The sequence below is a fragment of the Arachis ipaensis genome, chromosome B4 (genome assembly GCF_059453495.1).
Source record: "Arachis ipaensis isolate K30076 ecotype BB chromosome B4, ASM5945349v1, whole genome shotgun sequence".
Classification (NCBI taxonomy): domain Eukaryota; kingdom Viridiplantae; phylum Streptophyta; class Magnoliopsida; order Fabales; family Fabaceae; genus Arachis; species Arachis ipaensis.
In genome coordinates this window covers 41,584,800-41,601,786 of record NC_142439.1, presented here as the reverse complement: position 1 = coordinate 41,601,786, position 16,987 = coordinate 41,584,800, and the positions used below count along the sequence as shown (strand labels likewise).

The window sequence follows — 16,987 nt, the reverse complement described above, 5'->3', positions numbered from 1 at the left end:
ACGAGACAGCAGCTATGGGGGCACTGAGGTCGCAATATAGCAGCGATGGCGGTGGCACAGGATTGCGAAAAAGCAGTTGCGACAAAAATTAAAATAAAAAATTCAAAATTATAATTAAACCTAATTACTTCAAAATTTAATTTTTAAAATTAAAATTAATTTTATTTTTTAATTTATTATTTATGCTGTTAAAAAAAAACGTTATTTATCTATATTTTTTTCTTAAAGTTACATTTTTTTTACTATTTTAGTAATATTTTATTTTAGGCAACACCTTTTAAAAAAACATTGTTTAACAATAAAAATCGTTATTTTAATTTTAGTAACACCATAATCGGGGTTGAGTCCATGCCACCAGACAATACACAAATCACATGGCCATTGAGCTTCCCTTATACCAGAAGTTACTTAGATCCCAAGAAGAGAAAGAGTCAAGTAAGTGCAGAGTCTCACTTTCTTCTTTTTTATTATTATTATAAAAAGATATTATTTAAACATTTAAAATTAAAATACATAAATGTAATTATAAAATTATATGGCACAAAATATAAAGCAAGTCCAACATGAATCTACTCTGTTTACAAATCTAGAGAAACACTCCATCAGTAAGCATTAACCAATACTTGTTCCTTTTTATAGTTTCCATGCACCTAACGTGACAAAAATTGAAAATCCCCTTCACCTCAATTCTCCCAAACTCTCTCCTTTAACTCCTTCAAATCTCAATAACTTGATTGATCCTCACACAAAGTAGCAACATTAATCACAAACACAACCCTTTAGAAAAATTGTGAATTTCCCATAACATCATGTTAATAAAAATGCATAATAATCAAATTAAGGCACCAACAATGATCCTTAGTTTGATCCTTGTTCTTGTTCATGTTCATGCAACCAACGCACTTGAATCAAGAAAGCTTATTGGTGATGAGAAGTGCACACCATGTGGAACAGGGGGAACTGTGTATCCATCACCGCCACCGCCCGCGATTCTTCCGCCTCCGCCGCCGCCATTTCCAAAGAAATCACCCTCCTCATCATACTGCCCTCCACCACCATCATCATTCATATACATAACAGGGCCTCCGGGGAACTTGTACCCGGTGGATGAGAATTTCAACGGAGCAAGCCATATCCACCATAGGAGTAGCTTCACCATCCCTTTTCTGCTGCCCCTTTTTCTAGGATTCATCACCATGTTTGCTTTTTAGTATCATTATTATAGATGAACAAGGTAATTATCACTATCATTCAAATCATTCTCATCCAAACAATACAAGAATTTAATTTTATGCTCTTCATAGTGTTTTTATTAATTAGCATGAGACTTTTGTATTCGGTAATATACATAATGTTTTAATTAATATGCATCTATGTTCTGTTTTTTTTTTTTTTTAGTGTATCATCATAATTTGTTCAATAAAAATCTACCTTCTGTAATATTATTTTCATTCTTGATGTTCTTCGGGTGATTATCTAAATTTTGTGGTATGATGTCGTTTTTTAGTTTCGCACAATTTCTCAAAAAGTGCAAGAAGAATGAATCATGATAGATTAGATATGTATTATTTGGCTAAAAAAGTAAAAATTATAAAGGTTTGTAGAAGTGTACTTTTTCAAAATTGATTACAATTGTCGGGAACTAGAACTTTAATCTCATCAAATTTTAAATTTAATTGTGAAATTAATCAAATAAAATTATAAAACTAATCAATCTGAACATCACTCGATCAAATCAAGAGAGAAATAAAGGTCGGTGCTGATCAAAATTTCAGTGGTAGAGCTGTAATTGCAATAGTATAATACACTTTTCGCATAGGAAATTAAATAATGATTTTGATTGGTTGCAACTTGCAAGCTATAATTAATAACTAATTAATAATTAATTATGGATGCGTATGGATCAACCGATCAACCAATCGCCTATAGTAGTACTAGTAGTAGCAGCTGTTTCCAATTTCTTGAAAGAAAAAAAAAAAAAGGGTCCAATCTTGATGGGTCCACGGTTGGTGCTATGAATGTTTATCAAGATTAATCCTTGTCTTGTGGGTGTATACATGCCGATTTGCCAAACTGTAGATCCCAAAATCAATCAATGAGGGGAATGCTAAACAGCTAAAGCACTATCCCCCCTTGAAGAGAAAAACGAAATATGTTTTATAAGAATATTGAATGGATATTTTTTAATTTATGACATGTTTTTATGGATAAAGTCATAAAGTTTGAAGTTTTAAAATTATTAAAGATATAATTATTTATATATTTTTTATTAGTTTAAATTTATGTTTTGATGGATAAAATAGTAAAATTTAAAATATTAAAATTATTAGAGATATAATTATTTATATTTTTTTATTAATTATTTTTTGGAAAAAAATTTAATGACATAATATTAACTGAATTTTTATATTCAAAAGATTTAGAATTTAATTTTTATTGGTTTTTAAAAAATATTTTAATATAACAAGAAAAACGATTTTATTAAAAAAGACAGTATTCTCAAACGTGTGTAAAATTATTTTAATAATTAATTCATGAATACTTTTTATAAATATTTAACGAGTGTCAAATTACGCCTTAATTTAGTAAAATCACTAGTATAAATTTACCTAACTTTTAATTTGTCAAGGAATTATAACAGGAGAATGAGATTGATTGTTGTTAATTCTTAATTTCTTAACTGGAAAAGTTTGTCAAATCAAGATTAGTAAAATAACAAAGTGTAATACAAGGCCACGTGTAACTGCGCAATATAATCGTTATCATGTTCTGCGTAGGCGATGAAATCAGAAAGAATGTCAGAGTTTAATTCATGGTTTGTGAGATCAAAAGCGTCCCTCGTCAGTGGCCTCAAAACATCAACTTCGGTTACACCAAACTTGCAAAGTGTGGGGACCCCGTTCAGTGAGTGAGTGATGTTTATTTGGGAAAGTTTAATTACCATAGTGTTCATGGTATATATTTTTTTAGAGTGAGTGGTCAAATTAATTATTGAAAAATAATTTATTTTTTAAATTAATGCTAGAATTTTTTTTAATTAAATTTATTTTTTAAAATTTTAAATTAATTATATTAGTCTTTTTATCATTTTATTTGTTGATGAAATAAAAATTTATTAATGTAATACATTAAGTGATATTTTAACACATATTTAAAAGTCTTAATTAATTATTAATATAATAAATTTATGAAATTAGATTAAATTAAAATCTAATTGTAGAGAGAACTTGAGAGATTAGAATTTTTTAATTTGAAGTTGATTTTATTTAATTTCATAAACTAATCATATTAGCAGTCAATTAAGACTTTTAGGTGTGTATTGAGATGTCACTTAACGTGTCATATTAGTAAATTTTGACACTATCAATAAACAAATGATGAAAGGACTAATATGACTAATTTAAAATATTTAAAAGACGAATTTAATTTAAAAAATCTTTCTAGAACCAATTTAAAGAATGAATAATTTTTTAAAGACTAATTTAACTATTTATTTTATTTGATGAGTCCCTACAAAATGTTCTTAACTGTTTATGTGGACAATTATTGACAGAAATTTTTAACCAATTGATGAAAAAACAAATATAGTTGATTATAAATTTTTAAAAAATTAATTTAAATAAAAAAATTATTTAAAAATAAATTAATAATTAACCTATTTTTTAAAAACTAATTTAATTATCAACTCATTTTTTTTTTAAGTTTTAACCTTTCTGTAATTTATAAGTATCTATCTAATTCCCTGTTAAGAAAGATAATTAAAGTGCTGCACGGTTTCTAGTTTGATTTGTTTGATGCTCTGTAATTGGTAGAATCTAGAATCAGATAAAGCTGGCTCATTTCAATGATTTCATTGCTTTGTCCTTTGGTTCTACTCAAAGTACTTTACCAACAAAAGTGTGGATTAGAAATGCATTTTTTATGTAAGACTAAAAGTTACTAATTATTAGTAAATGTTTCGGTGCCAAATTAAGCTAATTATTTTTGTTATGAGGAAAGTTCTAAAAATTAACTCGGTCATCAAACTGTTTTAACTATTAATTTATTGGTTTATAGGTTTAATCGATTTGATTGTAGTTAAATTGAAAAAATTATTTAATAATAAAATAATAAATAAAATATAAATAAACACATTAAAATATAATTATAGTCTAATATAAATTTTAAAATATAATTTAAACTAAAAATATTATAAACCAAAATATTAAGATCTTATTTAAATACAAATTCAAAAGTCAATTGATCCAAATTTACTATCAATCATCAAAATCTATCATAACTTACTACAAATTTACAGTAAATAATTTATAATTATTATTAATTATATATAATTAAATTAGCTCACAAATTTGTAATAAGTAATTTATAATTATTATTAATTATATATAATTAAACTGGCTCCGAACTAATGATATGAGCTTATTAGAATTTAAATTTGACTAATTGAATATGTCAACTTAAATTTAGACTCAAACTCGATTAATTAATTCATAAACTCAACTATTCATCTTCATTAGATAAGATTAAAAGTTAGACCTGGAAGAAAATAAATGAATAAAGGCCTCTAAAGATAAAGAAACAATGCATTTCTCCACTGATATAACAATACAAAATCTCCATGAAATTGAGGTATACCTTGACAAAATCATAATGAATTTATAAAAGAGATAAAATGATTGTTTTATGTACAGCAACCTAAATCTAAGTTTTTGTACAGTTGAAAAACAGATACAAAAATATTTTCTGGAAAAATACCATCTAAAGTTCTTGTTCCTGCATCTAAAATGAACATCACTAAATAAATCCATATAAATCAATGACACCAGATATCCAAAGAAATTGTCTCTTGCCGAAATTTTATTTCATATTACAACATATGCAGACAACAAATGCAGTTGGTGATATGAAAACTCTATAATGATTATTGAACATGCATGCTCTCATGAACACTAATCAACTAATCAACTAATCAATGCCTCAACAATAAGATTTAGCACCCAACAACTAATCAATTATCAAAGTTTTAACAATAAACTATAACAATTAATCATGCCTCAAGCAATCAGCACCAAAAATTAATCATTTAATCATGCTTCAAGCAATCAGTTTTAACTTTCAACAATTAATCACTTAATAGTTAATAATCTTTAAGCAATAAGCACCAAAGAATTAATCAACAACCAGCACTAAAAAATTAATCAACAACAGTTATTCATGCTTCAAACAATCAATAGCAAGGTTTAAAACTAACAATTAATCATGCTTCAACAATTATTATTACAACAAATTATATACCTAGGGTTAGTGGAAGACAGAGAAGAATGCAGAGTTGGCGGCGACAGGGACAGTGGCTGGGGTGGAAGGGTCGAATAGGACTAGCGCTGGCAGGAAGACACTGCACGACGGCAAGGAGTGGTGGTGGTGGCTGCGATTTCCACAACTAACTTTGCGACGGAAAGGGCTGTGCGAATCTCCAAGCTGGCTCCAGGAACTTTGACGGTGAGTGACTTCCACGAAACTTGTGACGGCAGTGGTGGCTGGACGAAGGCGTTCCCACGAGACGAGAGGTGAGAGTGGAGGGCTGGAGGGTGGAGGCTCGAGAGTGGTGTCTGGGTGAAGAACTGAAAACTGAAGAGTGAATATTGAAGGTGAGGGTTCTTCTGGATCTGTGGGCAAAACGTAGCATTTTGGGCAAAATTTAAAAAATCGACCGGGTCACGGTTCTGTTCGACCGACTGATTCCTGGCCAGTTCGGCGGTTTAATTCCGATTCTTAAATTTGACAGTTTTACCTTCTGTCCGAACCGTATTTATTGACAGTTTCTAGTTTGACCGATTCGAACCGATTTTCAGAATATTGGTTATGACCGAGTGTGTGGTGTATTCCTGTTATAGTATTATATCGGATAAGAAAGGTAAATTACACAATTATAGCTGTAATTACATATATAGAAAATTGTTAGTAACAATTTTATAATAAAATCTATAGTGTAATAAAAACATTTCTCACTATTTCTTTAAAAAAAAATTTACTCAAATAAAATTGTTACTCACTATTTTTATTAAAAAAAATCACAAAATACTCCTCATAAATCATAATTTCTCTTTTTTCCTAACAATCATTGTATTAATGAAATTTAATCAAAACTATCGTATTTTAGTAAATCACGCATATGTTCCTAATATGTATAAAAAAAAAGTTAGACTTGAGTCTTTTGGTAGTATGTTAGGATTTTACTTTGAAAATAATTTTTCATTTTTTAGTACCAAAATTTCTTCCTACTTAACTTTGCAAAGCCATTAATATTTTGCACTAATATAAAGTGCAGGAATTGAATAACAAAAAATAAAAATGAGAAATTGATAAACCACTATTTTATGGTTTATCTTGTGCTAAATTGAGTGGTTTTTATAAATTTTTTGCACATTTATTCATATAATTTGCATGGTTTTACAAATCCTTCCCAATTTTGTTCTAAAATTGAAAACTTGCTTTCTAAGTCTTTAAAGTGTGTATTTTTAATTCTTCTTTATACCATTCGATGCCGTGTGTTAAGTGTTTTTAGGCTATATAGGGCAGGAATGGCTTAGAGAATAGAGAGGAAGCTTGCAAAAATGGAAGGAACACAAGAAACAAAGGAGATGATCAGCGAGGATCGACGCGCACGCATGGCTCATGGGTGCGCGTGACTTGGAGCTTTTCACAGCGACGTATACGCGTATTTGATGCGTACGCGTGACAAGCAAAGTTGCACAGCGACGTGTGCGCGTGAATGATGTATACGCGTGACATGCGCAGAACACCATCGACGCGTACGCGTATGCATGACGTGCGCCACGTGCAGAAATTGCAGAAGACGGTGGGGGCGATTTTGGGCTGATTTTGGACCCAGTTTTCGGCCCAAAAATACAGACAGAGCCAGGAGACAAGCAAAGACTCAAGACACATTCACTTTTACACAATTTTAGTTTTTAGCTTTGAATCTTAGAGAGAAAAAACTACTACTTCCTCTAGGGTTCTTCACATTCAGAGTTTTCTAGTTTTATGCTTTTGATTGGGATATTGAGAAGAGTTAGTATCTCCGTTTGAAGTCTTTGCCATTACAGTTTGCTTTCTTATTTCCTTGCTCTTTTACTTTTCATTCATTTTGTTCAGAGTTACATATGGAAATCTTCGATTTTGGAAAGGATTAATGCAAAGAATTATTTTTATCTTTAATTAATTTTCTGTTATTATTTTATTTGAATTTTCATGTCTTCTTTTCATTCCCTTTTTATGTTTATGAAAATGGCATTTATGTCAATGGAGTAGACTCCCAGAAACTCACATACATTTGTGATCTAGTTAAGTGTAAATGAGAATTTTGAATGTGTAAATTATGTGAACTAATGAAAGCTCCATGGATCTTTCTCACTAAGCCCTGTATAAGAACAAATATTACTATATATAAAACCTAGATTTGGAATCAAGCCTTGCACATATTGTTACTTCAACAGGATAAATATTGGGGATCGATAAGCCAAAGTTGATTTCATGATTATAGGAGATCGAGGGAGGGGTTGTCGAAAGGAGAATCTGAAAGAAATTCAAATTCAATGTAGTTGCTTATAAATTGACAATTTGCAGAGGAATTGAGATAGTCTCGACAGCATGGTGATCGAAAGAGATTCGATTATCAATTTTTTCGACTAATAGAAAGATCAATTTTTAAGGTTGGTAAACGTGGTGTATGAGATGGTTATCAGACATGTATTTGGCAAAACAATTATTTTTGAGTCCATTTTCAGATGAACATGTGGCAGCATAGGATTGGTGGAGATGCCTATAAATAAAGTGGCAAACGACGAACAAAGGGTTGGAATTTTTTTCACAAACACACTTTCACAATCTCTCATATCCCAGTGACTTTTTGAGACTTTATCTTGAATTTATTTTCTGTAGATTTTCTTCCATCTTTCTTGCATTCTCTTTACAAATTTTGAGTTTTATATTTATACAGGTTACTTTCATTTTCATTTTAACGTTAATTTCTTTCTTTTGTTTTTATTAATTTCATCATTTTCTTTTGAAACCTTCAAGATTTTGTGAAGGTCTCTTTATTTTATGTTTATATCACTTTAGTTTTCTGGAAAATAACTTCAACTGTAAAGTTATTTTATTTTATATCAATTTTCAAGTCTGCAAATTTTTTCCTTTATCATTGACAAAGTAAAAGACTTTAATGCACATAAAATTGGTATCGTAAAGAGGAGTAGGTTTTGCTCTCAGATATTAGACTACAAACCATTCAGATTATTTGTGATTGATCATTACTTTTAATTACAAAAAATCTGTAAAACAAATTGGTACACCCAGTCAAACAGTTTTCATTAACTATGTCAAGATTTTTGTTTTTGCAGTGTCATGCAGAAAAGCTTTTATCATTAGTGCATGCTATTGTGCAATGATAAAATTATTAACATGGCTGAAGAAACTCTTGGTAGTAATGTATAGTCAAATACACCAATGGTTGTTGCACAAATCTCTACAAATTCAGTGCACATGTAGAAGGAAGTACCTAAAATTCAAAGAATAGTTCTGGGAAACGTTGCTCAGTTTAATACAAATTCTGGGGCAAATGGGCACATCCTGATGGCGAAAAATTGAATTTACACAAACTAACCGGCAAGTGTACTGGGTCATATCAAGTAGTAAAACTCACAAAAGTGAGGTCGATCCCACAGGGATTGATGGATCAAGCAATTTTAGTATGGTGATGAGTCTAGTCAAGCTAACAAGTGATGTTTTGAGTGAAATTGGATCAACAGAATATAAATGGCAAGGAATTTAAAGTGCTGAAGATAAATTGACAGAAAATTAAATGGCAAGAAAAATAAATTGCTGAAACTTAAAGAGCAAGAAATTAAAAGAGCTGAATCTCAAATTGCAAGAAATGTAAAGAACTGAATCTTAGAGTGCAAGAAAGTAAAATTGCAGAATCTAAATTGCAGTGAAACTTAAATTGCATGAATTATAAAGGGAAATGGGTGCAAGGGATCAAATCAGCAATAAACAATTTAAATTGAAGTGAATTCAGAGAGATCTAAATTGAAGAAATTCAAAGGAAAATTATTCATCAGGGATTGGAGATATCATAATCCATCATGAATCAAATGGGTCTCAACTCCTTTCTCAATCATATGAGTAGATCTATGGCGGATTGAAATTGATTAGATCCCAATTCCTTGATAATCCAATCTCTCTAATCACAATAAATCTTGCCAATTCCTTGATCTAATTGTCTTGAGAAGAGGTTAAGTGCATGTCTCTCTTCCATAAGCCACACAAACTCTCAAGATCTTAATTCCTCCCGAATGGTGTTGATCAAGAGAGTTGTGAAGGATAGAACTCCAATTCTAATGCAAGTGATTCCCCTTCTGAGGCTCACACAACCATTCAATTGAATTAAACCCCCTTCTGGAGCGAATAATTCACAATTAAAACAGAAGATATCCAATAGCTACACAATTAAATTGAGAAGAAGAAGAATTTCATTGATTCATTATGATTATAATAGAGCTCCTCCCCCTAATAAAAATGGGGTTTAGTTCATCATTGCTCAAGTAAAACAGAAAAGAAGAAGTGCAGAAAATTGCAGAAAAGAAAGTAAAGAAAATACAAAAGAAAAATGAGTGCAGAGTTTCCCAATTTGGGTCCCCTCACTCAGCCTCCAGATCTGCTAACCTCCTTCTAAATCAAATTCTTCTCTATTTATACACTTTCCAATTCAGTCTTCAATTCCTTGGAATGGGCTTTTTGGCCTTGTTGAAGCAAGCTAGAAAGGGTCTCAGTGATATTGAAGAGGGGTAATTGGCAATTCACGTTTTTAATCTACGTGAGTGCTTAATTTCACTAAAGCTGACGTCAACGTTGGTGCTCAACGTTTTCCAGAAAATGTTGAGTCAAACGTTTGGCTTGAAAAAGGATTTTGAAAGGAATGAGCGTTGGCGCCAATGTTTGACTCAACGTTGGTGCACCAACGTTTTTCCACCCACGCGTGCATGTCGCCCACGCGTACGCGTCGAAACAGCATTTTGCGCGTGTGCGTCGCTCACGCGTTTGAGTGTCTGGCCAAAATCTGCATCCACGCGTACGCGTCGATGCAAGTTTTCCAAATCCAATTTTGGGCCTCTCATCGCGGCCGTTGGAGGCAGCGTTTGTCCACCAACGTTCCCTCCAATGTTGGCTTGATCACGCGTACGCGTGAATGGTAAAAATTGCCATTTTACGCGTTCGCGCAGCTCATGCGTTCGCGAGATTTGCACTTCCAACGTACGGGTCATCGACACGTACGCGTCGCCCAAAATTTCTCAGCTCCAGTTTTTAAAACTTTTCGAGGACGTTGGAGGTAACGTTGATTCACCAACGTTCCCTCCAACGTTGGCACCCAAATTTGCACTAACGTTGCATACCCCCTTTTCCTCCAACGTTTGAGGTAACATTGGTGAGCCAACTTTGGCCACCAGCGTTACTTCCTTCGCTTTGCTTCTTTCTCTGCCTTTTCCTCTTCTTTCTTGCCTTTTTTTTGACCTATTATCAATTAAACACTTGCATCAAAGTTTGCTATAATCACCAGGTATTTGCATCATTCATAACATCAAGTAAAATTAGCATAAAACCTTGTGAAAAAGCACATAAATACCCATGTCTAATTTAACTAAGGGATGCATGAAATTCCAATCCAATTACTTACTTATTGTGCAAGAAAGTGCATGAAACCTAATGAAAACAAGTGAAAAATGCTTGTGAAACTAACATAAGATGACTTGTCATCACAACACCAAACTTAAATCTTGCTTGTCCCCAAGCAAGCAGCAAAACATGAGAAAAATGAATGAAAATAGAGAAGCAAATTTGCCCTTATTTGAAAGCATTCAGTCTAGGTTCATGGGGTTTCATGCAGGATCTGTTTGAAGCTCTACTTTTATTGGTTTCCAGGTTTGAATTGTCCTTTTAAGTGTTAAGTATGGTTTGCTGCTGTGAACCTTGTTATTCATCCATCTTTGGTGTTTGATTTTTTTTTTTGTTTTTTTTCTTCTGCTGAGAAACTTATTCCTCAATTGCAGCTTAGTGTCATGTGTTGCAGCAGCTTTTTAGCTTGTTTTTCAGTCAACACATATTCACCACAGACACTTGGCTCATAATTCTTCTTAAGAACATTGGTGTCCAGCACCTCTTTGGGTTACTAAATGCCTTGTAACTAGGTTGCTCTTGATAGTGGACTTTCGGTTGATAATTCCGGGTTAGTTAACCCAAGTTACCAAGTTTTAAAATACTCTTTAGAACCTAATTATCCAAGTACAAAAGCACCATAGGTATGTGTCTTAAGGCCCAAGCTATTGGTGTCTAGCTTTATTCTTTGTTTCTTTCATTTTTGTTGCCAATTCTTGGCTTTTCATCCTTTCCTTCTTACTCTTTCTTTCTTCCAAGGATATTTATTTACTAAGGCTTCACAGATAGCAACTAAATTCATACTCAAAAAGGGACACTCTACCCTTCCTCTTTATTAGTGAGCTTACTAACAATCTACCACATACCACCACTGAACTTTATTCTCATTCCTATCAAATTGGACAATTTCACTTTCTGTTTCAACATTTTCTTTTATTTATGCAAAGGGGAACAAGACATACATTCAAGCAGATGAAAATGAAGTAGAAACTTAGACTAGCACACTTATTTGACAATTAAAAGACAGCAAACAAAATGAATGTAAACAAAGGTAAACTAGTTAGAAGGGTACAATTAGACTTCCAACTAAAGCACTTCAAGGCACAAACAGTTGAGTAACAATACAACCTTTTGGCATCTTCTTGCTTAGTCCTTCATCATCCTCCTTAGCTTTTGTGCTTTTCTTGATGATGATGTATAGTCCTTCCAAAAAGTTGAATGATTTTCTGCAATGATAGTGGAAGTTGCTTGTCCCCCAAGCACTTGAAAAATGGTTAACATGCATGAATGTTTATAGGCTTTTGAACTTACTTTGGTGTGTGAACACCAAACTTAGTTCCTTGCTAATATCCATTATGTAGCAGAGTGAATACATGCAGACATCAAGTGCTTTTATTAAGAACACAAACTATAAATTGGAAAATAGACTATGAACTAGAAAACAAACCATGAACTAGAAGCTAAACAATTGTTAAGTGGTTCCTCTGATTGTTTGGAGCTGATAACTAGTCATGCTGAGGGTGCAATGTGTTCTTAATGAAATCTTTGATGGAACACCAAACTTAGCATCCAACATTTACCGTTGAATTACTTTGGTGTGTAACACCAAACTTAGCTCCTTGCAATACAGATAAATCTACTTAACTTTATTATTGAAACAGTAAAGGAAAAGAGAGTTACCTCTGGTTGGGTTGCCTCCCAACAAGCACTCTTTTATCATCACTAGCTTGACAGTTGTCCCTTGTTAGGGAGGATGATGAACATAATGCCTCAACCCTTCCCCTCTCACTGTGAGCTTTCCTCCAGTATCATTCTTGATAATTTCCACATGTTCAAGTGAGAAAATTTTATTCACTGTAGTATCTAGAGAAATGTGGAGATGTTTCCATTGGTTGATAAGCCAGCATCACTTTATCCCTTGGTATGAAGCCTTCAGTGGGAATTTTTTTGTTTCTCCACCCTCTTAGCACTTTTTTCTTAGAATTTTCTTCTTTTTTAGGAGGTGTCATGTTTTTGGAGTCTCAATTTTTGGAAGGTTCTTGCTGAGGATCTCATATGGAGACTTTGGTTGTAATTCCTTCTCAACTCCTTGAACTTGTTGCACCACTTCTACCTCTTCCCTTCCTTTCCAGCATGGCTTGAGTGCATTGGGAGTGACTCATCAGGTGCCTCTTTTAAGTTTGGATCTCTTAAATCAATCTTCAAACACTCTTCTTCTTAAGTGGGATCTTGCAAACTTTTGAAGACATGTAATACTATATGCTCTTCATGCACTCTCAGCATCAATTCTCCTTTCTCCACATCAATTAATGCTCTGCCCGTAGCTAGGAAGGGTCTCCCTAGAATGATGGGAGTGTTATGATCTTCCTCCATGTTTAGAATGATGAAATCAGCTGGGAGGAAAAATTTCTCCACTTTTACCAATACATTTTCTACAACTCCAAGTGCTTGCTTAATGGATTTGTCTGCCATTTGGAGAGCTATTTGTGTGGGTTTCAACTTATGAATTTGAAGCTTCTTCATCAAGAATAGAGGCATCAGATTGATTCTTGCAGTTCTCTCTGGATAATGGCACTACACTCCCTGGTCATCACAACCATTTGTCCTTCTTTCAAGGATCTTTTCTTTGTCAACAATTCCTTCATGAACTTAGCATATAGTGGCATCTGTTCAAGTGCTTCTATGAAAGGGATGTTGATGTGCAGTGTCTTAAATATCTCCAGGAATTCGGAGTATTGCTTCTCTTTGTTTTCTCCCTTGAACCTTTGAGGATATGGTAACATTGGTTGGTATGCTTTCACTGCCTCCTTCTTGGTTGACTTATCATCCTGTGTAGAAATTTTTTGCTCCTGCTGTTGCTCCTTCACTTCTTCTTTTGAGCCTTCTTTGATGTGCTCTTCTTGAGTGATGGCTTCTTTCTCCACCTTCTTTCCACTTCTCAGAGTGATTGCTTTGCATTCCTCCCATTTGATGGCTTTTCCTATGTCTCTTGGATTATTTTCAGTGTCACTAGGGAAAGCATTTGCTCTCTTCTTACCTATCTCTGAAGTTTGTTTAGCCATTTGCCCTATGTGTCTTTCAAGGTTTCTGATTGAGACCTCTTGGTTTTTGAATGTTAGGGCTTGATCTTTCTTTGCAGCTTCTTGATCTTGTCTTGCCATCTCTTGGGTTTTGATTAGCTTCTCCATCAGCATCTCTAGACTAGAGATTCTTTGAGAGTCTGGATTTGGTTGTGGTTGTGTGAACTGGGATGGTTGTTACTGGAAGTTATTTGAATTATTTATAGGGGTATTTTGTGGGTAGAATGTGGATGTGGAGAAGTTATTCTGGTGGTTTTGTGAGATGTTATGGGGTTGGTAATATGTGTTTTGTGGGTTTTTGAATTGGTTAGTATTATTGGATGAATGATTTTGGCTGTTTGTATTACGGGAGTTGTTGGAATTGTGGTTCCTCTGCCATGAATTTTGATTATCACCCCACCTCAAGTTAGGATGATTCCTCCATGATGAATTGTAAGTATCACCATGGAAGTCATTTTGAGAAGAACTTGAGGTGTTATGCATGTACTGAACTTGCTCTGGTTGTTGCTCATTGTTACATTTCTCGAAAACTTTTTCACCTTGGCCTTATCCACTTGAAGGTTGACTTGCTGTGTTTACTGCAGCCACTTGAAGTCCATCTATTCTCTTTGCCATCATCTCCATTTGCTGTTGGATTTGCTGGTGCATCAATTTGTTCTGTGCCAAGATAGTGTCCACACCTTCAAGCTCTAATAAACCTTTCTTTAGAGCTGGTTGGCGTTGCCTTTGATGAGCATAAAAGTATTGATTGTTGGTCATAGTGTCTATGAGATTTTGAGCTTCTTTAGCTGTCTTCATTAGTTGTAGTGAACCTCCTGCAGAGTAATCCAGGGCCTCTTGAGCTTTTAGAGTCAAGCCCTCATAGAAATTCTGAAGTCTGTCCCATTCACTAAACATTTTAGGTGGACATTTTGATGAGTCCATATTTGTTGGTATATTTTGACTCAAATTGGATGGATTCTAACACATGAACTCACACTTAAGCACCAAAATAGCATACTTTTGTGTTTTGTCCCCAAATTGTGCCTAAATATGAAAACATGCAATTTTTTGCCTGAAATGAGTAATTTAATTCCACTTTTATTCTATTTGATGCCATGACATGTTTGCTGAGTGTTTTCAGACCTTAGAGGCAAGAATAGATAGCCAAAAGTGGAAAAAAGCATGTACAAGGGAGAAAACATGAAGAAAACAAGAAAAAGCACACACAGCGAAGTGTGAGTGCGCACAAGCACCTGTACATACGCACAGGCCAACTTTCATCCAAGTGTGCGGATGCACACATCTGTGCATCCGCACAGGATCCTGCACGTGATTTCATTAATGAAACACGTGCTGCACGAATTTTGGAGGCTTTTGGGCCATTTTGGAAGTCTTGGATGCTGAATTGAAGTGCTATATGAAGGGGGATTCAACACATATGAAGGCATTAGGCATAGAGAGCTCACTTAGATAGTTTTAGAGAGTAATTAGGAGTAGGAGTAGGGGTAATGTAGCATTGCTCTCTTAGGGTTTCATTTTTCATTTTCATGTAGCATTTTATAGCAAGCTTAATTTTGGATTTTGATCATCTTTAATTGTAAGTACTCTTTAATTCCTCTTTAATTATATTGTCTTTATTTTCAATTTCCTTTGGTTCAAGTTACTTGTTCATATTTGCAATTTTGAGTTTCTTGAAGTTTTGATTGATGAATTTATTGTTATATGCTCCCTTTATGTTTGATTGCTTGTTTATGTTTGGTTTTGTTGATAGTTGGTTATAGTTTTTCATTTTACTTTGTAATTTTCCATGTTTTACTTTTATGCACACAAGGTGTTTGTGAAAATGCCAACCTTAAGTTTTGAGTAGATTTTCATACCTTGGCTTAGGGTTTGAGTTCCTAGGATACTAGAGTCATAATGTCTGACATTTAGTGGTAATTCTTGGGGAGTTAGTTGACTCTTGTTTCCATTAAAGCTAGCCTTTTATCAACTAGTTTGGCAAGTTGGTTGGGACTTATAGATTAAGGTCAATTATACTTTCTTGACTTACTCCTCGATGGTTGGGGTTAACTAAGCGAGATTAACTCATGATAATTGCCATAGTTGTGGTTATGGCAATGATAGGATTCCTTGGATCCTCTTATTCCCAAGTCAAGGCTCTTTTACATATCTTTGCATTTTCAGTAGTTTTGATCTCATATTCTCTTTACTTGCATTAGTTACAATTTTGCTCATTCCTTAGTTCTTTGATTACTTAGTTTCTTTAATCTTTTGTTCTTTAATTCAAAACCCCTTTTTGCCTCCACAACCGAAAGAGAAACACTGCGATTGCATCCTAGGGAGAACGACCTCGGTTTATATGTTTTGAATTTGAAAATACTAAACTTTTATGTTGAGAGTTAGTTATTGATTTAGCTATACTTGAAACGAAGTGATCTTATTTTGAGAAATTCTAGATCAACACAAATTTCTTTCATCACATTTCCTAATCAAGGCTTTGTATCTCTCCCATGCCTCATAAAATGATTTTCCATCCATTTGAGTGAAAGTCTACACTTCTGTCTTGAATCTGATGATTCTCTGAGGTGGGTAGAACTTAGCCAAGAATTTGCTCACCAAATCATCCCAAGTATTGATGCTTTCTTTGGAAAATGTCTCCAGCCATTGAGATGCCTTATCCTTCAAAGAGAATGGAAATAATAGCAACTTGTAGATATCTGGATGCACACCATTTGTCTTGACTGTTTCACATATCCTCAGGAAGACAGATAAGTGTTGATTCGGGTCTTCCAGAGAACCCCCTCCATAAGAACAATTATTTTGCACCAAAGTGATAAGTTGAGGCTTCAACTCAAAGTTATTGGCATGAACATTTGGAGTGAGTATACTGCTCCCATAGTTTCTTGGGTTGGGGAAGGTGTAAGAGGCTAGAACTCTCCTTGGAGGTTGACCATTGTTGTTAGCCACCTCCTCTGGTGAATTAGGGAGATTATCCTCCATCTCTTGATCTCCCTCGTCTGACTCTTCTTCTCCGATCACTCCTTTCCCTCTTGCTTCTCTTCTCAATCTCAAGAAGGTTCTCTCTGGTTTAGAATTAAAAGAGGTGGATGCACTTTTTCTTCCTCTTGGCATACAACACAAACAAACCAAAAGAAAACAAAAATAGAACACTCTATTGCCAAAGTGAAGTTACAGTTAGCAGAAACAAAATCTCA

The 16,987-nt window shown here is 33.7% G+C and overlaps 1 protein-coding gene across 1 annotated transcript; it reads left to right on the top strand.

Annotated features, from left to right (window-relative positions):
• The first annotated feature begins 546 nt into the window (after positions 1-546).
• Positions 547-1,445, top strand: LOC148567308 (uncharacterized). The gene has a single exon (XM_088485325.1). The coding sequence runs from the start codon at positions 810-812 to the stop codon at positions 1,209-1,211; it is 402 nt and encodes a 133-aa protein (XP_088341451.1). The 5' UTR covers positions 547-809; the 3' UTR covers positions 1,212-1,445.
• The last annotated feature ends 15,542 nt before the right edge of the window (positions 1,446-16,987 follow it).

Coding starts and splice junctions, on each gene's coding strand:
- LOC148567308 (XM_088485325.1), top strand. CDS start 810: ATGTTAATAAAAATGCATAATAATCAAATTAAGGCACCAACAATGATC.